Source organism: Platalea leucorodia (assembly GCF_965183815.1).
Source record: "Platalea leucorodia genome assembly, chromosome: 4".
In the NCBI taxonomy this organism is placed as follows: domain Eukaryota; kingdom Metazoa; phylum Chordata; class Aves; order Pelecaniformes; family Threskiornithidae; genus Platalea; species Platalea leucorodia.
The window spans coordinates 119,856,999-119,881,294 of NC_138826.1; the positions used below are offsets into that span (position 1 = coordinate 119,856,999).

The 24,296-nt window shown below is 41.7% G+C and overlaps 1 protein-coding gene across 3 annotated transcripts in view; it reads left to right on the forward strand.

Moving 5' to 3' along the window:
* Positions 1–24,296, forward strand: part of FAM107B (family with sequence similarity 107 member B) — a 62,744-nt gene that overhangs the window by 35,168 nt on the left and 3,280 nt on the right. For all 3 annotated transcript variants that reach the window (XM_082309440.1, XM_082309441.1, XM_082309442.1), the window contains 2 exons: positions 18,066–18,249; positions 22,322–22,475. In XM_082309440.1, coding sequence (XP_082165566.1) covers positions 18,122–18,249; positions 22,322–22,475 — 282 coding nt within the window. In that variant the 5' untranslated portion in view covers positions 18,066–18,121. The remainder of the gene's footprint in view (positions 1–18,065; positions 18,250–22,321; positions 22,476–24,296) is intronic.

Consider the following 24,296-nt stretch of genomic DNA (forward strand, 5'->3'; position numbering starts at 1 on the left):
TTCATGGGAGAGGTGTTCCAGCCTCTGACCATTTTCATGGCCCTTCTCTGGACCTGCTCTAACAGGTCATTTCCCAGATGTGCTCTTTTCTTCTCTACAGAAAAAGTCTAGATTGGCTTAGACCAGCTCAAAGGACCAGCTTAGCCAGGGTACGTGTCTTTTAGATGTCACTGTTAGATGAAGTGGATCGTCCCACTCAGTGACTATGTTTTTTTTCCACCCATGCCGTGCTCCCAGTGTTTAGCTAGCCACTTCCATGCCAGGAGCTGAGTGTTTCTGGCCAGGTTTGGGTGCTTGGGAAGAAGGGAGAGGGTGTGCATCCTCTGAGCAGTCAGTACTGGGGATCCACTGGTCTCCTCAGTGAGTTCAGCCATTGATGGTGTTGCACTACTCTTTGGGATTCTACATACAGGACTAAAAAATAGTTTTCATCGTACAGCATTTACTACATAGTAAGTTCATGTAGTAATTGATAAGAAGTTCTGGCTCCTCATTGGATTTCAGATGAAGAAGACTCAGATGTGTTAGACTTGGTGACCCTTCTCTCCATTCTTTTGAACAATTTGGCTTCCAGGTGTGAAAGCCCTTTCCTCTCTTCAGTTTTCCCAATCATTGGGACTTTCCACAGTTGCATAATGGTTTAGTCACCTTCCTGCACGGGGAAGAAGGGGTTTTTTTCCACCCGTATGTAGCAGGTAGGATGGGTTCTTCTTCAGTTCAGCTTCCCCCACACTGTAGATCTCAGGAGCATGTTGCTCTAGTTCTTTAGATGACTACTTCAGACCGACGACATTAATGGCACTTACAGTCATTTTGTTATCTAGATAATTAATCCACAAGGTATTACACACAGTGTGGTGAATAATACAGGAAATGATTAAACTGAGTATTTCCATGGTTTTACATTATGCAGTATGCGAAGCTGGAGGTAGCTGGGATACTGGAGATATTGTAGAAAGCAGTGGCAGGTTTGATTTGTTCAGTATTACTGTTGATGGAATTTGGGCTGGAATTTCTAACTATTTTGATTTTTGAAGGGACCTTTCCTACTGCTATTAAAAAGCAGTTTAGGAGTTTAGGCTCCCTGAACTTCACATAAACCCAGTGGAGGAAGGCAAGTGTCTCTGGGAGCTGCTTGAGAGCGATGATATTTGACATTAAGTGTTCAGCATAGCTGCTTTGATTTGCCCTCTGGATAACCGTGCTAATGCTATAAGGAGCTTGCTTTCCTATTTTAGCTCCAGCAGTTAAAGGCCTAAAGGTAGGTGACATGAATGCTTCTATAAATATGTATGTTTTAATCAAGCCATTGTTTATAATTAGATAATAATCATAAAGGTATAAACAAGGGTTAGAGTGGGATATATAAAAGGTCTTAAGCGAGACAGAGACAAGTGGTTGATGTCTTCAGTTTTTAGCTGGGGTCTTGGGTAAGATTAATAGAAGGTGTCTACGGCTGAACTGCATTGATTTATCTGATGTAAAGAAGGGGAGAACGAGACGTGAGAATTCAAATGAAATTCTTGTTGCCTTGGCCTTCCATGTCTGCCTTACTCATTTAACATACTGTCTCCTCCTGCCTCTTAAGTCACTTGTTGAAGTAATGCAGCTGTCCTAGCGGAGTTTTTGGGGAACGGATATTTAAAAGACACCTTCAGAGGTTTTCTCTAAAATGCATGTCAGCACCCTCTCGCATTGCAAATACCCTCCAGGGGAGATTAGAGAACTCTGAAATTGTGCATAAATCTCTTTTCCCCAAAAAGAGCTGGTGCTCTAGCCTCTACAAACTTTCCCATTTTGACTCTACTGGAAACAACTAAAAAATTTGTTAATCTCCCTACTAGGGAGGCTGGTACTTCTGATGGCGGACAGGCACATTTGCTGGCACACGCTTTAGTAAACCAACTACTGCTGTCTTGCAAAGTTCATCCATTGACTTCAAACTTTTAATGGTCTTATTGTTATTTTTTAATCACTGCGTGAATTTAACTAAACATTGTTTTCCTGGAAGCACAGGTTGCCAATGGTAGTAAATGTTTATGTTGAATAGAAGCCATAGGAAAACACTGAGCACAGTAGGATGCGGATCAAAATTAATTTGCAGACATATACTTCCTGAATCAAAATCTGCACTCCTGTACAGCCACAAAGACTTACTGTTTGTTCCACCAGGCCTCGAGATGTATGTTTAATTAGGTGTGTTTGTGAGAGGGAAATGGCTCTTGAAAGAAGGTGTTTAACCTGAAACGGTGGAGTTGTTAGCTTAGCTTATGTACAAGATGATGCTATATTGGTGGACTCTCATGGAGGTGACTGTCACCCTGTTCAAAGACACGTAATGTTGCAGCTCATGCAGCCCGACTTTGCAGCAAACAGGTTAGTAGTGCTGGCAAGCTGAGGTTTAGGGATGAAGGTGGCAGCCAACATCTTTTTTCGCTGGAAAATCTAAACCAGAGAGTTAACTAAAACGTGAGCAGGATGTTGCCTTTGTGTGAAGGACGACCTGAGGGTCGTGCCTCTCTGGAGGGACGCAACATTGACTGAGGGCAGTCAAAAGTAAAATTTCCAAAAGTTATCCTGTTTTGTAAGCCCCAAAGCCCACTGGCTTCCAGGAAGGTTTAGGATATGAAATGGGGGTAATGCTTCAGCCCTCTGCACATAGACTGTAAGCTTGTGGAGCATAATGACTTTCTCAAGTGTGTGTGGACAGTGAAGTTGCTCTCCTTTTGGTTCTAATTGCTGTTTGTAAAATAAATGTATAAAATAAGCTCTAATGAAACTCGAGTAATGATGATTGAAATCTTGGAATTTCAGCCTTTTGTAACTCCTTCCTCATTGCCTGCATGTATCGTGAACAATGAGGAGCTGGGATTTTTTTTCTGACAATGTCCTTAATAGAGATATTTCACTTCTCCACTTGCACTTTTTAGTCTGATCTTAATTGTTACTGGGATTCTAACCTTTTCCTACAAATTGTACCGCTTTGTCTGTAGGGTTGAAGTGGTACGATCTCCGCACTAGTTGTGTTTATGCTGGTACAGCTCTTCCCAGTCTGGAATAACTTTGCTGGATACTGATACAGATAGACCCCTGTGCTTATTTTCCCTAGTACATTGCACGGGCAGAAGTTACACGATCCCAGCTGACAGCGTCTGCCTCTTCTGGGGGTTTTGTTTCCTTGCAGGGCCTGTTCACTCACGCGAGTGCAGTATGAGCTGATCGCTGCAATAGTTCCTCAAATACGGCTGATTTGGGACTGGCTGGAGCAAGCTGTTGTCTGCTGGAAAGATCCTTAAGACACACATCTGGCTGAGCTACCACCATGTTCAAACCATGTTTGCCATGCTCAAATATTTACAGTTGTAGTTTGGTGCCTTTGGTACCTGGGATGTTGCTGCTCTCAGCTGTGCTGGAAAGGTGTAGGTGAGAGAACAGGAAATATTAATGACAAATCTGTGCAGGGGAAGGCTCCGGCATGACTTTTGATAGCTTGTTCGCTTTCATAACCAAATGCATTTCTAAACTGGAAATGGACCCTGTTGCTGTCTGGCAGTAAAAAAAGGTGCCTTTGTTGTGTTTCTGTGCAGCTTTTCCGATGGCTTTATTGGGATCAGTGCTAAAGCAGGTGGGACAAAATCCTCTGTGCAAGCAGGCTGATGGGTTCAGCGTGGTGGGTAGGAATCCTGTGTTTATAACATCATATATCTCGATGATATGAAAAAAGCTAAGGCTGGCTTGTTAACATTCACATTAAAGGATGACTATTAACAGTCTCTTGATGAAACAGGACTTAACCGTAGCAAACATTTGCTGTAATCTTGAACACTAACGTATATGGTAAACTCACACTGATGTAGTGGCTGACGATGCTGTATTTACACCTTGCTGAGCACTGAGACTGGTGAGGAGTACATGCTGTTTTAAAGAGGACAGATTTTGATAAATGGGTCTCTGTCTTCTTACTAACATGCTTGAGAAGAACGTGCTGTATTCACCAGTGGGATAGGAAAGCCCTCAGGCTCCCAGCTCTCATTCCGGCTTTTCAATGCGGATCTTCGCCTTGGAGTCGTTTCTGAGAACATATTTACTAGCGCAGCTTACGAAAGCATGTGTTTAATGTGTCTTTTTTTGTTGTTGAGATGATAAATCCATAGACAAATAACAAAAAAGAAAACACTAGGGACTTTGCTAATAACTTGGGAAGGAAGAAATTCATAAAAATAGGCTTGGGGTGAAAATGGCATTGGTCCTTCAGGCATAGGAATCGTAAATCCCTGGCGTTTCTTTTGCAGCACCAAGAAATTCACCGCCTGTGTGTTATTAACTCTAACATCTTTTCTAAATTTTCTTCTGTGTATCTGTTAATCCATAACTTTTTAGCTTGTTTTAAACATCATCAATTTCATTTTCTAAACTTTATTCAGCAAATTACCTATTTGTATTTTGCCTCTTGATTCTAAAACAAGCATTTGTTCCATCATAAAAAAGAGTGCTTAACATGAAATGGCTCCAAAACTTTCGACAAAACGCTGCCTATAATAGAACAAAGCATAGCGTTGTCATAATTTATGATGTTTCTGACTGATCTGCTCGTCCAAAAAAGCGTGTTTTGCTCTATCAGCATTTGGTATCCGACATGTTGTCTTGTGCTGACAGCCACAGCCTGCTCCAGATTAATTTAGGCCTCAGCGACTTGCTCAGCATCACAAATCCAATTTTTGGTAGAGCTGAGAATAGAGCCTCTCTCTTCTGTCGCGACTCGGTTCCTCGCTGTAATTACGGGGCAGCATTCCTGCTGAGCGAGCGAGCGAGCGAGCCTCTGTTGTGACCAAGCCCATTGTAACGAACAGGTCCCACTTTATATTTTGATGAATTCTCCTTGTTCAGTAATTTTTTTGCAGTGTTAAAACATAATTCCTCAGTGAATTGTGGCAAAACATGATTGTCTAATTAAAAAAAAAGAAGCAGATGTTAATTTTCTGCTTTGACAATCTGGAGTTCTCTACTACTTGTTAAACAAGCGGGTTGAGAAAGTGATTGTGTTGTAAGACGATGGACAAGCTGTGACGGATGTAGGAACTGGAGCAACTCGGGTTAAAAGGTTTGAAAGTGGTGTGGAAGGTTGGTTTGTTTTGCTCAGATTCATGGGAACAGTAACAGGTCAAGAACTTACAGTACAGGAAAGGGGCTTCCACCTCCTTTTATTTTTTAGAAATAGTGTTCACATTTGCAGACCACCTTTCCTGTAGTGAGGCATAACCGGAGGAATCAGGAATGCATGAGATACCTACACAAACACCAATTCCCCGTTCACCCTTAATCACAAAGACAGTTCCTCTCCTTCTAATAAGTCCGTAACATCTTTGTAGGTTATGCAGTCATGGAGAAAACTAGTAATTAATTTAGTGATAGGAAACACGAAAGGCAGTGCTCGCTGGGATGTGACACAGTGTGATGTGTTCACTCGAGTGCCAAGTATTCGCCCGTGACCATTTGTTGGAGTGTCTTCTGATTGCAAAACAGAGGTGTGCTTTTTAGAAAAACATAGGGGTCATATAGGCTTATTGGAATTTTAATTACAATTTTGATGTTTGTTTTTTTAAAATAGCCCATTTAGCTATTGAAGGAGAGCAGGAAGAGGACTGCAGAAACACCTCTTGCCATTTCTTCCTTCCTTCTACAAACATCTGAGACAGTAAGATGACATCCTGCTGGGGCCACCACATGGTGACATTTTTAAGGCGTCCTTAACATGCAGTTTATTGCCAGTGTATACAGTTTGTTGGCCTGAAAGTTTCCCTCTTTGGTTACCGGCCCAGCAGGTGCTAAGAGATGCCCCGAGTTGCCTGTTTAGCAGAGGAACAAAGGACAGGGCTGGCTTCAGGTGTGAAGAGGTGCAGCTGGCAATTGGCAGTTATGATTGCCTATCAATAGGTATTCATCGTATTAATTAAGCTCCTGTTGTTAAAACTGGAGCTAGGGGACAGCTTTTCAGCCTGCCTGTTGTAAAGTAAGCTGAGTCACCTGTGAAATGGTGTTAATAAGAGGGCTCCAAGGCTTGCGAGAAGGCTTTTTTCAAACCTTTTCAGGCTGACAGCACTGTCTTTCAGAGACATGGCCGTCTGGTTGTCTATATGCGAATGACAAATGGCATTCTCTTCTCTGGAAGCTTTGTACGCTGCTTTCTTGAACCTTGACTAGCAAGAGCCAAGCTGTGACCTAATACTGCTTTTGTTCCTCAGCTGCAGGCATCTAACGACAAAGACTTTCAGCCCCTTTCTTGGCTCTATGTGAATCTTGTTTTGCAGCCCTTTGGTTTTTGGCTTCTTTAAGGTTTTTCTTCTTTTTGGGCATGAAAAGACAAAAATATGCACATTTTATTTTCCTTTAAGAGACCATTGTGAAGTAGTGTGTGACTTTTTGGGATGCAGGTGGCTTGCTTTAACAGTTTGATGGAGATCCCTGTAGTGCCTCTTAGGACTACTGAGGTTTGTTTTTTTTTTTTTGCTTGTTCAACTTACGTGCTTCAGAGTTCTTCCATTTCCAGTTTAAGTCCAGCTCAATTCCACTTCTGTCACACAGAAGGCAAGTGAGCTGTCCTCTCTGAAGGCACGGAGAAGGATGTGAGGAGCAGAGCTGCTATGGTCCTACTAACTCTGGTGGCGCGGCTGGCCCCCTTCATGGGTGCTGCTGAGGAAGGACAGTCTGAGACTTTCCTCCAGGTGGTCTGTCAAGCAGAAAGGTGACAATTGTAGGAAATTCCTTTCCTGCCACCAGCTCACAAGCTCAACAAACAATCCCTTTGTGGAGAGACTGGGGTCATCTCTCTAGTTTCTTATTTTTCTTCGTTAACTACTTGGAATTTGTTGAGCAGTTCCTTTCTGGAGGGATTAGGGAGTGGTTGTCTGTTTCTCCCTTCCTGAACCTCTTCAAGCCTTTCTAAGAAAACCACAAAAGGAGATGACATAGAAAACATCCTAGAAACAGTCCCGTGTCACCATACATGACTTAATTTGTTCTGCCAGAGTATAAGCTAAAATCTCCCCTGTGTACACGCTAAGCTTGCGTGACTGCTTTTGTTTTAGCTGTTGACAGTCTGGGTTCTTCATTCCAGGGAGGCTAAAAGGCCAAAGCAACTCAGTTGCATGAGCGACACTTCAATATACTGTTCAGATGGAGGCATGTTTCTTTAGAAAACAATGCCCTTCCTTCTGAGAAGTGAGGCAGGCTCTGTCACCCTCCTACGTGCAGCGTACTGACTGATACGCAGCCCTTCCCCAGTGTCAGAGCTTCCCGGTTTATAAGGTTGCAGTAGAAGCTGCTGATTGTAGCTGCTCATAAAGAGCATGTAAAAAGTCACCAGCTTTGACAGATGTGACCTGGTGTCAACATTTTTTTCAATTTTTGTTTTCTACAAATTCTTGTTTTTTCAGAACTCACATTTCTTCCATCGAACAGTGAGAAGATGATGTTCCACTAAATGCGGTGTGGCATGCCGTGTTCTTTGCAGGGCTCCTGTTGACCACTGTTGCAGTTTAATAGCTTTGTGTATATCAGGCTTGGCCGTCCTAAGCTCATACGATACATGCCCTGCCTCCTGTAGCATACATTTCCAGGAGGCTTGTTCTGGCTGACATATGTTCTTACACCCACTCATTCCTTTTAAATCCATTAGGGCATCGTGCCTTTGGTTAAGGTCACGAGTAGTGTGTGGAACAGCCTTTTCTTTAATTTCTTTCTCCACCTCACTTTTGGAAGATCAGGTCATCGGTTTTACTGGCCTCCTTATTTTTGCCTTTTCCTTCACGTCTTTCTTCCTTGCCTTTGTAGCAGTGTCCTTTTTGACTGAGTGGCAGTGAGGAGCCACATACCTAAAATACATCTCTGCCAGCTGAGAGTGGATAAAACAGGTCTGGGCAAGGAAGGCTGGCTGTTTGTGGACACAGTGCAGGCTGGAATGTGGATGTAGTTGCCTGAGCCAAGACTAACTCTTGAGGTGAAGGTTTTATTTCTTTCCTGTGAGTAAGCTGGCAGTTTGTTAGCTTGGAGTAGCAATATGTTTAAGAAAATGATCTCTTTTTGTTTCCTTTTCTCTGTTTCTACGAAAAGATACTCCTTGTGTTAAGAAATCAAAATAGAGGCTGAATGCTTGCTCTGAGCCATTTGCCACCAAAGAGAGAAGAAAAAAGCAATCTTTACTAGTGCAGATTTCTTTGTTGTTTTTTTGTTTGGGTTTGTTTTTTTTTTTTTCCTTCCTAGGAAGGGGGTTTCTTCATAGAAAATGAAGGGAATTTGAGTTGTTGAGTTGGCAGGTAATTGATACATATCTGCCCAGTCTGAAGAAGTACTTAACTTTTACATAACTACCTATGAATATATTTAGGAAGCTGGCAAGCTGCAGTGGACTGTGTGTTTTTCATTATGTCAGTGTTTTTAAATTTGTTGAAAATGGGCTGCTTTTATGGGTGGCAGAATTCCTTTTAAGTTGTCATTCAGAAACACCCAGAGGGGAGGGGAGGTGCGGCGGCGCAGCAGATCGTGCTGTGCGGTAGCTCCAGGCAGGATGCCGGTGTGCCCGAAGGAACGGCACATGGCACGGAGCAAAATCTGGAGGTTCCCCAGCCCCGCTATGCTCCGATTGTGGCAAGACTCTGGGATTTACAGCACTGGTGTAACTTAGGCAGCGTGTGAAATACTTTGCTCACTTGGTCTCATTTTTGCTGCTATAACTACTGAATGCATAATCACCTGATTAATGCAGAGATTTTCATCTTCAGACCTCCTTGCAAACACTTATTAATTGCATTTGTAGATTTATAAATTTGTAAAATTAGAGCGGATAATGATGATCCTGTAATTTGGTCTTCCCATGCAATTGAACTGTTTCTGATTTCCTACCACAAATCTTTTAGTAAATCTAGCATTTTATTCCCCTCGCTTTAAAAGTGTGTGCCTTATTTTAGGAATTTGTTTTCTAGCCCCGATCTCCAGTCATTGAAATTTCTCAAACCGTTGTCAGGCTCGTTGTTTATAGGACAATAAGGGTGGTCTTAATCTCCGCTTTTTAAAAATCAAATGAGCAGAGCTCTTGTAACTGCCTCAATATAAGGCATGTTCTCCAGTTCGTCGATGTTGCTCTTCCATTTGCTTCTTAACATCCTATTTCTTTATAAATAAGAAAACTGTGTTTGCTGTGCCAATCACGTTTACGTGGGTGCCAAGTAACCTGCCTCTTACCTTGCTCCAAAATTTTATCATATATATCAAAGGTCATTTTACCCTTTTTGTCTTGTATCTGGCATAGACTTCTGCCCAGTTGAATATTTACCAGGATCCTCCATCGTCATAGTCAGCATCATAGCATCCAGAAGAGTATTGCTGTTCAGGGAGCATGACCTACACTCTTTTGTTCCTGGATCTTGCTTGGCCTCACTGGGACACACGTTACTTTCTCACCTCACTTGCCACATCTTAGTGACCAAAATACAGAACAAGTGCAGAAACAACCACCATCGACGTGTTTCTCTCTTCCCTGGAAGAATCTTGATGAAGTCTTGAACTAGAGTTTAAGAGCGTTCAAGATTCACCAGTTTCCTTTTAAGAATCTCAAGTCAGATGCTTGAAATATTTCCACTCTCCCAATTAATAAGAGGCTGCTGCCTGGTCTGGATTTCTCCATCCCTCAGAAATACACCTCTTTCTTTAGTGTTAAACCTTCTATATTTGAAGAATCACTGTCCTCTAATGCTGATGTTTTCAGAAACAGAATGACTTAGAAGTAAGACTTTCTTCTAAAATGGTGTGGGATTTAGTTTGTTTGCTCTTAAGTTTAGCGGTTTTGTATATAAACACGGATTTGGGTCAGTCTTCCCCCTTCTCCCCCCCTTTTCCTACTCCGTTCCTGTCTGCAGGAAGTCCTTTACCACTGGGTGACACTGTTTGATAGTTCTTAACATTTGCAACAGTGAAGCCCTGAAGAAACTGTCCTCTGACTCTTTGGACTTCTGATTTTGCATCAAGGCTCGGGTTTTCATATGAAATCCCTTATTTTAATGTAGTTAAATTTGATTCAACCAAACCGGCTCTGATGTTTAATTTAGTGGTCCAAACTGGCTGATCTAGAACACTGATGGTGCACTGGAGCTGCAGGGAGTATAAACTGATCTTACTTGCTTTTCTAATCTTAACGCCTCTAAAAAATGCATCATTTCAGAATCACATACAGACAACTGTTGACCCATGTGTAAATAAATTGCTAGTTACCTTTTGGGATTAACCTAACTGCAAGCTGTGCTGTGGAGTGCATTTCCTAGGAGGCACAGTTGAAATGATCTTCTCCTGAAAGTCGTGTTTACTGCGGTGTAATAATTACCTGTGTAGTGTATTGGTGAAAGCCAGATATATATTCAGTTGCATGCCTTTGCTTGTCATGATTTATTCCTTCCAAATGAATAACATTAGAGGAGATGGAGGGGAGGGGGTGTGTGCACAACATGCTTTTGTTCTGCAGGAAGAAAGCAATGTAATTAATTACTAAGGGCCTTTTTGATGAGAGGTGTCCAAAACACTGGGTCTTCTCCTTGCCATCAGAATGGCTTTCCCCATCCCCAACCCTTTCTAGGGATTTCGGTAATCACAAGGACCTAAGCAAAGTAAGTATGGAGAATATAAAGTCCGTAATAAGCATGCAGGACTTTTGGGGAAGAGAAATGATGTAAGATGCATGGTCTGCTTTATTTGCCGTTAGTCTCAGATTGGAAGCATGGTGTTACTGTGGGTTGAGCGTAGACCAGGATTTAGGGAAGACGGGCACTGTTCACAGTGTGCTGGTCTTCATTGTGTGTCTTTCTGTCTTTTCCACTGCCTGTATTAAATTTTAGATGTTAAGTAGTTTGTTGCAGGGAAAATCTATGTACAAGTTTTGCTTGTGTCTGCCAAAAAGGGGATCTAGTCTCTGCCTGCGGTGGTGATCAAAGGTCTCCATCTCCTTCTTCCCTCCCAGTGCTCTTAACAGCCCGCCTTTTGTGGAGACCTCCTGTTGCAGTAGGAGGGGAGAGGCACTTTCTCTCTTCTTCCACCTCTAATTACACAGCTGCATTGATACCTCCTCAGCATTTTAACTGAGCAAGAGAAGAAATGCAACTATATAGAGCTGGTACTTTCAGCTGGTTTCAAAGTCAGTGGCAGAGAACTTCATCACAGATCTTGCAGCCCAAGGGAGAATTCTCTTGGATTAATACAAATTCCTGTTCATTGGTCCTGGTGATTTTAGTGGAAGGTGAGACTGTTCTTAAAGCCGTTTTTGTCTTTCTGCATCTCTTTTCCAAGTAGACTAGCGACCAAGAGGGACCTGCTCTTCTGTCGTTACCAGCATTGCTCTTTAGCCCTCAGCCTCTGAGGGGGTCTCGGCTCTTCCCTTAGCACCCAAGACTCGACTGAACTTCAAAGCACAGCAACAGAGACTGCCTGGTGGTGTTTAGATTGAATGAGAGCCATAAGCAGCTCTTTGCATTTGGGAGAATCGTAACAGTGTGGACCACTGCCCCAAATCTTGCGCTCTGTCTCCCTTTAGGTGTCAGTGCCAATGCAAACATCTTTAAAATGACCCTCTTTCTTCTGGTTTCTCATCTAGTGGATGTTTTATCTGTGCTTTGTTGACATTACGCTCTCAGCAGTACTTAAGGCAAGAAAAGGAGCATTAACTGGATTTCCTTGAGATTTTGAGTGGTTTAGTTCATTTTAATATCCTCTAAAGTGACAATGGAACAGCTTCAGTTGCCAGTGAGCCCCGCTTCTTTCCATATCCTTGACAGCGCTGAGATTGCTTTGGGCTGCCCTGGTCAGGTGAGTGGCACCCTTGTTCCTGAGAGAAGTCCCTGTGGTCTATCAGTCTTTTGGCAGCCATGCAACTAATGAAGCCGTTAACTGATGATACCCAGTGTCAGGAAGGTGCTGTGGGTTAAACTGTTCTGGCATAGTATGGACAGAAATTTTTCAGTCTTGCTACTTCATTTTGTCTGCTGGGATCTGAAGAAGTGCATGACAAGAAGCAGCGAGACTGGCCTTGCAGAAGTTCATGGTGGTTTCTAGGATGCTCTTCTCTTGTATGTGTGTGAGCTGGGGCACACAGGGATGAAATAACCTGCCCCTCAGATCAGTAAATCAAGGCTGGAGCCATAAACAAAAGCCAGAGGTCAGCCAAAGGGTTTAAAAGTCTGATGGTATTCACTTTGAAGAATAGTAATGTAGTGAGTAATCTGGTAACAGGATGATATTTGATGAGCGATCCCTATGGCACAGTAGGTACATGCTGCCCTAAACGTGTTTGATTTTGAGGCAGGTGAAGACACTCTCCTCTTCTGATCTAGAAGCAAAACTCCTGTAGCTGGGAAGTGGCAGCCTTTTGCATGAGGGGCTGTGAGAAATTGCAGCCACCAGGACCTGTGCGGTCCTTCCCTCTCCCTCCGCAGGCAGTCTGGCTGTGTTTTGCCATGATCCAAACCCCATCATCCCTTTCAGCCATGAAAGATGGTGTGAATAAGAGCCAAACTCCTTGGACCGTGGCTGGCTTGAGCATCTTGGCTGGGAAGAGTATTTTGTATTCTGTTTTCAGGAACTCTTTGAATTGAAGGGTGAACTGTGGGGAAGTTATTAATGATATCTATAATCAAGGATTAATCAAGTAAATCTCTTTAGTCAAGTGCCTCTTACTGCACTGAGAGCATATAGATAAAAACGATAGCGGTGGTGAGCTTTCACGCGCAAACAGTGCTGAGGTGGTGCCTGGAAAGCACGCCCTGCGTTTAGGTGGCTCCTCAGCTTTCTATCCGAGCTGGCCGATGCGAGGCAGTGCTGGTTGTGTAACGTCTGAGCAGAGACACGCTGAAGAATTTTTGTTCCGCCTGCTCTCAAAATCGGAAGGGGGAGAGTAAAACCATATTTCTTCTCAAAAAATGCCTTTGGGTTACTTGTAACAAACCACAAGTCTACGCGGTAGTTTAAAGAGCTAAAAATGTAAGTCTTAAAAAATAGCGTTTGATGGTTTACAGTACAGCTCAGAACAGATGTTGAGGCTTTTTCGAGAATAAAATCTTACTTCGGGAGGTATTCAGTGTTCGAGCTAATGCTTCTGTGGAAGATATTAATTCAAGAATTTATTAAGGCCAAAAGGAAATCATGTGAATTTAGCCTTAATGTAACTTTTGGATCCTGGACTAGTCTATTATTTTGATGTTCATCAGTATTTTTAGACATTTATTTATCTGCTTTTTAAGGGGCTTCAACTCTACCCCTTTCACAGCTGGAAATAATTGTGGGAATCATTTGAAAGGTGAAAATGCCATATATATGTAAATAATATAAGTATATGGTGTCTCACAGGAATTTTTGTATTCAGATTCCATATGTAGAGGGTGATTTCTGGTATGAGGAATACCAGACAGAAAATAAATGCAATTCTCTGAATGACATATAAACATAAGGGTTTATTTGGCATGAACTTCCTTCTCTTGGGGAAGCCACGGGAGCCCTGTTGTAGCAAAAGCTCTGGCAGCTGCTGAATCCTTAACCTGATGTTGTTAAGATCTGCTCTGAATCTGTTAAAAACACTAGTGGCTGGCTGTAGCTCTCTTTGCACGTGCGTTTCCAGTGTTATTACTACCATTAAGGGACTTTTGCTGAAAAAAACCCCTCTATAGATAGAATAAAAAATAAATAACACTGGAAGCAAACGTGTCTGTTGGACGTGTTCCCCCAAATATAACTTGCATGCTTCTGGCACACCCCGGTTCAGTTGTATCAGCTTGTATCGGTATGATCAGTTTGAAGGGTCTCTTCTGTTCTCCCTGAATTTACTTGCGCTCCAAGGAAAATAAATGAGAGAATTGCAGGTATGTGACCGCTTGGTCTTGGCTCTCCGAGACTGAGGTACCAGTATGGTACTTCTTGATTGCTCTAAGAGCATCTTTGTATCTGAAAACATTAAACTTCTGTTTGGAAGGATACTTGAAGTTATTTTTATACAGAGACAATTTCTTTGTCTAGTGGGACACTGAAATTGCTTTGCAGTTCTGTTTGAGAAATTCAAATTCCTCTTCCATGCAGGATCTCCAATTTATCCTCTCTGGATGAAAATCCACATGTACGTAAGAAGTCACAGACAAAGTCTGAGAGAGTTACTCGGGCAGGACAAGATAGGGTAGATAAATGCTTTTGTGCTGCTTGTGCAGCAACAGCTAGTTCAGCAAATGCACTGGGGAAGCACCCGCCAAATTAGTGGGCATATTAAACTTGAGCCAAGCTCAGCTAAAACATCCCCTGAATCCAAATCCCTTTCATTTCTTTTGGAGCAAGGTAACAGGGAAACACAGAAATGGGTTCTGCATTCTCAATTGATCGCATAACAGTAGATGGTTAAAAGGAGCCTCTTGGATGCTCTTAAGGCAGCATATTGCTGCTGAGTTGCTGATGATTTGGATTATTCATGTCCCACTGTTGCACCTAGTGATGATCTGAAAGCAGCTTTATGGGTTGTGACTTTTGCAGTGATGAGCACTAGAGACTCGTGGAATTAATATTTTTTTATTGTTATTGCTTGAACATTGATTAAACTTTTTTTAAGGACTTTTAAGGGATGCTGTCATCGAGCTTGACTGGTTTACTGGTGTGAGCTCAGAATGAAACTCCGGGGACACACTGCCAGCTCTGTTCCTGTCTGCCATTGCATGGTGAATCCTTCGTGCCTTCGTTTCCTTTTTATGTGAAACTCGCCTGTGCTTTTGTAAATGTTTGCTTTGGAAGGGTGTGGGTAGAAATCCCACTATCTTAATTGTATTGTTTGTGTATAGTATTACACAGTGACTCCGCAGGACTGGGTTGTGGTCTCCAGCCAGACTGAGGTTTGCAAAGGGTGTGCGAGGATTCACTGAGTGGGAACTGGGTGCCCTGTTTGCTGGCTCCGTTTGGAAATCCTAGCTGAAATCATTTACAGCTTAATCACACATGGAAAGTGTCTTCAGTTCCCAAGGGAGTTTTATTCATTCAAGTTTGCTGCTGGTAGAGTTCATGTTACATTAGGAAACCACGATTCCTGACCTCTCAGTTGAATACATGATTTTAAAAATAGAGATGGGACAGAAGAAAAAAGAATAAATAGACTTCATTTTAAGGGCTTGCCAAAAGCAAATCTACATGCTGCAAAATATTACATCAAACTTCCTGAGAAATGATTGAATCAAATTCTTTTTCAGGGGTTCGTGTTAGAAAAAGAGTACATTGTTTATGACAGACAGTTGTAGGGTAATTCTGCGGTTTTCGTCTTCGCCTAAGCAAACAGAAGATTTGTCTTGAAGAAGCAGCAGGTTGGGTTTGGATTTACTTGAACGGAGAGCTGTTGATGATAAATGCCTTCTAGAAGATTTGCAGCCCCATCGGTGCAACAGAACTGATAGAGGAGTGAAGAAAAACAAGTATTTACAGAGCAGGTTTATTTTGGGTGGAGGCTGGATATGTAACATTTAAGTTGTTTGAGTTGTGATAAGCCTGACGTGAACACTGAGGAACTATGAATTGTGTCCTTAGTTAAAAAAAGAGAAAAAAAATGTAGCTAGTTCATTCGATATTTATGGTAAAGAGAACAGACTTCCACGCACTTTTTATTAACGACATGGTGCTACATGGTATAGATTGAGAGGTGTGCTGTGGTTTGGGTTTTTGGGGGTTTGGGGTTTTTTTATATGTCATGGAACAGCAAGGGATTTGAGATAAGGGTTCGGCGAAGGGCCCCCGAGGCGGGCTGGGGGCTGGGGCGCAGGTGCTGTGGCAGAGGCTGAGGGACCTGGGCTGGCTCAGCCCGGAGCAGAGGTGGGGTTGGGAGGACCCGACAGCAGCCCCCTGTGCCTGGGAAGAACTTACCGAGGAGACGGAGCCGGGCTCTTCACCGTGGTGCGTGGCCAGAGAGTGAGAGGCAGTGGGCATGAGCTGAAACAAGAGGTTCATATGGGTGTAAGGAAAAACTTCACCATGAAGACAGGCGAGCAGAGTTGCCCACAGAGGCTGTGCAACCCCGGAGAACTTCAGGACCTTACTGGGTAAAGTCCTGAGCAACCTGGTCTGATCTCATAGCTGTTCCTGCTCTCAGCAGAAGGTTGGATTAGAAATCTTCCCAAGTTTCTTCTGACCTCAATTTTCCAGTGATCCTGTATATTTCGCACGTGTGGCGATAGCTGCTTGCTTCATTGAAGCAAAAAGGGCTCTGAAGGGGTGATGGGAGAATTATTTTTATTGCATGATCAATATCAATAAGAGGTTTATGTCATGTACAGCAATATACTTACATAGTTGTGAACTGTGGGCAATTTTTATATTAGTTTCAAGGTCCCTGTGAGAACTAGCACCCCTGTGGAGTTCAAAAATGCTCTATATAAACTTGTCTTGAAAAACTAATGCAGGGGCCACCGTGAGAGCGGCTCACACTGGTAAGCTGTTTCTCGTCGGATTTGCTCTGTAGAAAATTGGTGTGTGAGATGTAGCACCAATAAAACATGATTCACATCGTCCATTGAAAGAAGCTGAAAGGGCTATGCTGGATCCATTGGACACATTCAAAGCCAGAGTGGCTTCCCTGCATCAGTGGAAAACTTAGTCCTGTCGTTTTGCTTCTTCATCTCTAAGTGCACATGCAGCCCATGCAGGGTGATGGTGGTACTGTTCAGTGTTAATGCACTCAAGTATTAGTGGAAATCTTTCCACTGTATCAAGTGGATTTTGAATCAGACCCTCTGAGCAACGATATGAGATTCCTGATGAAACAAAATAGTTCAGGGATTAAACTGAGACTGAATTTAGACAGGTTTTACAGCCCATAGAATGAGTGAGGGAGGGAGGGGCTGGTAACAGTGGGGTCTAAATTAAAGCACATATTCAGCTTTTACTGGAAAACGCGCAGCAAATCGCAGTGATTCTCTGATTTGTCTCATAGCCCTGTACCATACAGCGTGTGGCATTCAGCTGTTCTGCCAGTCAGGCTAATGGAGGTCTCTCGCCTTTTCTTTCATGTCCCATTGATTCATCTCTGTAAACCCACATGCTGTGAGATTATTTTTTTGGGGTCTGTTTGAGGGGCCAGTGTTTCATCAGACTGATAATTGCAGTGTGCCAGATTCTGCGTGCAGGTTTCCACGACAGCGAACGGAGGCAGAATTGCTCTGAACGCATTTTGTTTCGGATGCTGAACTTTTTGTGACTGAGGGTTTTTAATGGAACGGGGTATGAATGGTCACGTATACATTATTTGAAAACTGTGGTTTACTTGTCAGCTGTTGATTAAAAGTGTTGTGATTTGGTGTATAGATACGTTTTCTATAGCAGGATAGGAAAATGACACATTTCCAGCTGATACAAATCATCAAGACTTCATTGCCTTCAGATCAGTCAATTTCTGTGAGTTTTCACTGGGTGAAATATGGCCTTTAAGAAACGACCTCACCCAACTTTTTCTCATCTACCTTTCCACTCAAAAATCTGTCCCCCATCCCAACAATTGCAGATCTGGCAATTTCCACATGGAACCTTCTGCTCGGTACAGTACAGTTCAGGGCTTATCCAGAGAAGGTGTTTTCCCCATAGCTGGCATGATACTGATGGCAGAAAATGAGACTCTGTATGGTTTTGGTACATATTTGTGGTATTTAATATAGTCAGTATTTAAAATGTCTTTAGGGTCTCAGTATTGCTGATCTAAAAATGCTTCATCTGAGTAGGCTTATTAAAATCAATAGGGCTCTTCATGTGCTTAACCTGAATTATTTGTCTAGTTCTTAAAATGGGGGGAATCTGCGTCTCCAAGTCAATGGATGAAGGCTGTGGGAGATGACATTGTTGTAAAACTGCCGACGATTTAAAAAGATGCTACTGATGTTTGCTCTGGGAGCCTTTACTTACTACAGACAAAATTAATCTGGGAAAAGTATAACTGTTACCAATGTAATATGATGCCATTATGTTTTAATACATCTTTAAAAGACCTTTCAGTGTACATTTACTGCATTTTTTCCCCGGTTTTACAGATACTGTGAATAAGGACACTGAACCTAAAGATCCATATCCCATTCCAAGAAAGATTATGGCTGAACCAGACTACATAGATGATGACAATCCTGAATTAATTAGACCTCAGAAATTAATTAATCCTGTGAAGTCGTCCCGGAATCATCAAGATCTCCATAGAGAGCTGCTTATGAATCAGAAAAGGTAAGAGTTTAAAAATCACTTGTGCCACCCTCCCACCCCAAACACACAGCTGGAGTTTTAGTTTCATCAAAATGACATTTTACCCAAAACCCAGCAGACGCTTTTTCTTGATTCAGATCTTGTAAGTGAAAAGTCACTGATTCTTAACCATGGTATTTATTTCTGTTTGAATTTCAGTTGCTCTGCAAAAGCTTGCTGTAAAAGACTTCTCCCTTTGTTTTTGTGAATACTCACAAAGGGTCGATTTGCAGAGGAAGCAGTTCCGTTATCCCCTATCACATTTCATATTGCTTGCCTGGGCACTGTAATTTGTCTTGAGCTCTTAACTTTATCAAGTATTTGACAAAATGTTGCTATTACCAGCAGGATGATAAAATCTTCGGGTTTTCACCGTTCCCAGTGCACTGAGTTTATGGGGCCACTTTTTAATTTAAGAACTCATATATTTTATTTCACATGAAACTGTTCTCTACTTACTTGATCTTTCTTGCAATGCAGTGTGATAGTCTGGTGCCTGCTCCGCTGCTGCACAAGTGTTTCTTTGTATGTTATGCAAATGCTGCTTCCTCCATTCTGGGATGGGATCCACAGCTGTTGCTCTATATATTGCTTTTAAAGATGTAAATAACTGGAACTTTATTTCGTCAACTTCAGAGACACGGGCACTTGGCCCAGAGATAGCTGCAGTTCTGTTTCTTACGAAACCTCTTCAGCAATGGAGGGCTCATTTAGAAAACATGTTAAGAAGATAGCCACCAGACCACACGGTGGAGGAAAAGCCACCAGGCCTGCTGAGGCTTCTCCATTTAAACAAACAGAAACTAACTACGATATAAATTAGTGATCTGGTGCATTGAAACCACGCAAAATGGACTTTCCAAAAGCAAGGGTGCGGGGATCCACAAAACAGAAGTGGAAGAACAGTATTTCAGAGTGCATTCGAGAATAAAGTTGCTGGTAGCAGCCATTCAGGCTTTTTGAGACCCAGGACCCTGATAAAGAAGAGGAGGAAGCTATTGCTTTGGCTACTCCAGCACAACTGGATTGGTCTGTTTGGCAAGAAGAGTCACATTATGAAAGTTTCTCTTCTTTTTTTCTCTCTGGCAGGGTAGTATTTTGAGGGGAGAAGGGGTCTTTTCTATGTGTAATAGGAAAATCCTCACAAATGCTAGGCTTAGATGCTTAACTCTAAATGAATTGCATACATAATACAGCATTTCTTTAGTGATGAAGAAGTAGAAATGTTTTACAGAATGCCAACTGAATTGGAAGAAACTGACCTAAATAGGTGTTTGTCCTATTTTTCGTTAATGGGATTAAACATCAAAGTCAGTTCCTAGCACCAAGAAGTTTATAGGCATTGAAAGAAAGGTAGTTGAAGTTTCCTGACTTACGATCTTATTCTAAAGGATGTGGAGGCTGCAATAAATTAAGGCTATTTTTTCTTCTTTTAAGTTTATGAAAGCATAAAGCACTTTTAAATAGTACGGAGTTCTTTTCTTCTAGGAGAATATCCTATTACATAGAGAAGTTGTGCAGCCCTCAATACCCACTCTTCTCTTATTGTGATTTTGATTAGCTGCAGCTGTTAATTTTAGATTCTTATTTATTGGTGCAGAAATGAAATACTTTGAGGGTTTTCACCAGCAGAAAACCTGGCATTTTTGAGAAGAGGGCTAGTCTTCTGTGCTTCGTGCCACTGTACTAGCTCTGATATGAGGCTTTTTGGTAATGTAGATATTACACTTGTGTTCTCCTTTGTTACTGCAAACGTACATATGGAGGATTTTTAGTGCTCTTATAGAAGTCTGCTTAACATGCACCTTGTTTTATTGTGAAGACTCAGTGTAGGCACCAGCAGCTTTACTTTTTGACTGGTCAGGTCTGAGCAGCCATTTCTGGATCTTAGAAGATATTAGCCAGTGCTGCTGTGATCATTCTCCATGCCTACTGTGAGCAGTGTCTGTTGGGTCTTGAACTGATGCAGTTATTTACTTGCGGGAATGGTAGTTGTTTTGGGCAAAAAAAGATCCAGGTATCTCAAGGCACTGGTCACTTATCTTAAACTATTTTCACTTATTAGGACTCAGCCTCAGCTCTGCAGAGTATTGGTCCTGTCCCTTCCAGAGGTTTTAACCCTATCAGCTCTACCTTGTGTTATAGCACACTTTGCTTACTCTCTATCAAAGCTTTAGGATTTTTTATTTAACCAGAACAATCACCAGGAGGTGATACAAGACTCCAAATTAATCCAGTAGCCGTCTGTTGCTTTTCCTTCTCACATAGGAGAGGGAAAATAGGATTGATGTTACAGTTGTTCTGTTACAGATCTGACTACCCAACCCCATTTGATTAGACTGAGAGGCTATATTTACTTGTCTCTTCTGCAGGTCCCCTTATTGTAGCTACAGCACATCTAAATCACTCTTGTGCCTCTGCTTTATTACGGTGCAACCTTACTGAAAAAAAGCAGGAACAAGTAAAGTTACCTTGCAGCTTGCCTCTGGTGCGTGGCTGTCTTGATTGCTAATTGCCAACATGGAAGTTTCCATTGATTCAGTTCTCACTGACCCAGTAGTAGTAGCAGTAATAAAAAATCACTGCAGCTTTTCTCTGCCTGACTTACGTTTTATGTGTTAAAATGTAATTAAAATAGCATGAAACATAAAATATTAACACAATCTTGTAATTTCTGTTGCATTCAGGCTATGAGATCTGTTATGAGAAATAGGGAACAGCATTTGGTGTTGCTAAATATTTGATTTTGCTGTCAGTGTATGTACAGGGATAGAGTGTTGCATAATATATGGAGTCATTCTTAGATGTCACCATAAAATGGCATTTTAATGTATTATTGGACATGCTGTCACATATGCATATTACAGAAGAATTAGGCAACCGCAGATATATAGTAAGTAAGGAAGGGTCAAAATATGCTTTCTGAAAGCTTATTCAGATTATTGAATTTCTTAAAGTTGAAAAAAAAATGGTTGATGTTAAACTTAATGCTGGATGTTTTCACATAACAGTCTTCACAGGGAAGACAACAATAACAAAGGCAAATTTCAGATCTTTCTGCTCTGACTTAAGTAACACTAAGAGCTGAATAATGGGAATAGCTTCGAATCTTATCATGACAAATTTTGAAAACATCGTAGCATAACAGAGATAAAAGAAGTAGCTGAAGTCACACAAATAAGTAGGAGTGAGTGTGTATCTGTGTGTGTACCTGTATAAATAAAGTCATGCATCTTCCCAAAGAGTAAGCGTTCTCATTTTAGAGTAGTTGGCTTGGAAAGCAATTTGTGCTGAACAGACCTGAAGCATTCAGTTGATGCAGTAGCTAAAATCTTGCGAGAGGGAGAATCCTCCGGCCTTTGTCTGGTCTCCAAGGTGACTGCAAATATTTTTTATTGTGGATTTTTGTGGTCTTAGCCTCTTTGTGATTTTGAGTGTAGCCTGGGAGCTCTCACTGGAAATAGCTTCACAGCCAGGCATGGGTAAAGCTCTCACATTTTCAAGGAGAACAGAATTCATGATTTCCAGGAGCAATGTGACAAAATCCAGAGGGAGATCACTTTTTAGTTCTGTCCATGCAAACTTCTATGGGCATAACACCCTGCATAGGACTGTCTGAATGCAACCTCTCCAAGTTATCAGCCAGCAAGGGAGGTCTCTGTCCAAAATTCATTTCTGGCTCTGCTAGAGTCTTGATTTGTGATCGTTTTTTTTTAATCTGTTCTTCTGGAATTGAGAGAATAGAGGGAAGACTAAAGATGAAGGCAAAAAAATTTAATTATCCAAGAGAAATACTAGCATGCATGTTAAAAGGAAATATCCTCAGTAATAATACGGCTTAAATTCTAGTTTAAGGTTTTGGTTAGAAACCAGGCAAATGCCTGCATGTTTTTTTTCCTTTTAATTAATTATTTATATCCCAATGTGTCTAAATGGGCAATTACTTGACTTTAGAAAACCTGCCTACAATTCTGTGTGAATTTCTGCTAATTGAAACTGATCTCTTTCTTCCCTGGTTCCCTCCCCACCACCACTCCTCCCATTTCTTTTGAAGGGGTCTTGCACCTCAGAACAAACCAGAGCTGCAGAAGGTGATGGAGAAAAGGAAACGAGATCAAGTCATTAAACAACAAAAAGAAGAGGAAGCACAAAAGAAGAAATCAGACTTGGAAATAGAGCTACTGAAACGGCAGCAGAAACTGGAGCAGGTAAGATGGGGAATAACACTATCGTTACACATCTACATCTGAGCTACTCACCCAAGGCTCCCTTTGTAGACAGGAAAGAAGCAGCAGCTGATTTTTGGCACATTTCCTCCAATCAAATGCAGATACCCTTTTTAGGATGAGTCAAATCACGCTCTACAATTACCTATTTGTTGTCACTTACCGTATAGGAACTGCATATGGTGTCTGCCTTTGGTCAAATGAATCCTGCACCAGACAACAGGAATGCATGTGGAGCACTGACCTTATTTAACCATTGAAACTGTGGTGAATTAGTCAACTTCTGTAGTCCACCACGACAAACTATTAAGAGATGATCCACTAAGAATGGCTGTTATGCTGTAGTGCATCAAAACTGGATGCTTAATGAATAAAAAAATCAATTGATTCTTTCTCCTGGCTTACGTAAGAAACTAGATGACTTTGTAAAGATCTTTTGTAGCCTTAAAACATATGAGCCCATTGGTGTTTTCAAATGAAGGAAAAGATCCTCAGACTCTGAGTAGGGAGATGATGAGGAATTGGAGTTCATTGTGGTGAAGCTTACTGCTAGGCACAGGGCCAGCCAAACGTCTCTGTGCCTCTTGAGGCACTTCGTGTACCTGCGAGGAAATACCTCTGCAGTGAAACACCTCATCAAAGAAGTCACTGTGCATCAAGCATTGTGTTTATTTTTAAATAAATGAATGCTTTAAAACAGTATCTCGTGTTTTTCTCAATGGAAGTCAATTAAGCCAAATAATTACTCTATTGAAAATGAGGTGTAATCCAATCATTATTTAGGTTTTGGGGGGTTTATTATATTTTTTTTTAATTAGGTTAAAAATATTTTTGGAGGGAGAAAGCTATTGTGTTTTTAAGTGTATCATCCTGTCACTTTTCCTTTCTGCTCTTAAGTGCTCAGCTTCAAATGATTCAGCTCCTGGAAAGATTTGGTTTGAAACTGAGCCATCCAAGGACATACGTAGAATAGAAAATTCTGTTAGAAGAGGAAAAGCCTGCCCATTGCAAACAGTGTTGTGACTTTGTAAACATCATAGGAATGGCATTAATTGACAACACGACTCACGGAGGAACATCGTCATGATTTATTGTAACAAGGCATGTCCCTTGCCAGTGAACCAGAGACAAAGGAGAGATTATTTAGGTGAGCCGTACATGGTCCCCATTAATCAGGGAGACCTTGGTCTGTTAAAAAAAAAGACCTCCTTTCAGAAGCTTTTGTTAGTTTTCTAAAGGGTTGTTTCTTCCTTTCTGCCGACTTATTTGCCTTCACTGAGGATTGCTAAGCAATCCCTGTTCTGTGCAGTGTGTAAGCCATGTTCTGTATGGGCACTGCATAGCCTTGCCCCATAGAGCAGAGCGTCTAACCTCACATGGTAATTTCCATGTCCGCATGGGCGGGAGCTCCAGCTGGGTTAAAAGTGCCAGTGAACAGGCTCTCAAAAATGAATAACTACAGGCAAAGGAGGATTTTTTTTTTTAATTGCTTTTTGCGATAGACAAAACAGACGCACCCAAAGAGGCTCAAGTTAGATACAGAAATCCATACCTAGACACGCTAGAAATAAATTCTGCAAGTGTGCTCCATAGTAGCTGTTCGCATGTGCTCTCCCACAAGGCACATTTGTCCTTGTCCTGTTGTAAAAGCCAGAGAAGGTAATTATTGTTGTTTCTTTAATGAAGATGTCCAAGAATTTCTTCAAAAATGCTTCATCTTGTTCTTGTGCTGGGCTTGCAGAGTTTTTGTCCATCTGGCAAAGTGGACATCTGGAACGAGCTAGAGCCAAGGATTTGAAAAGA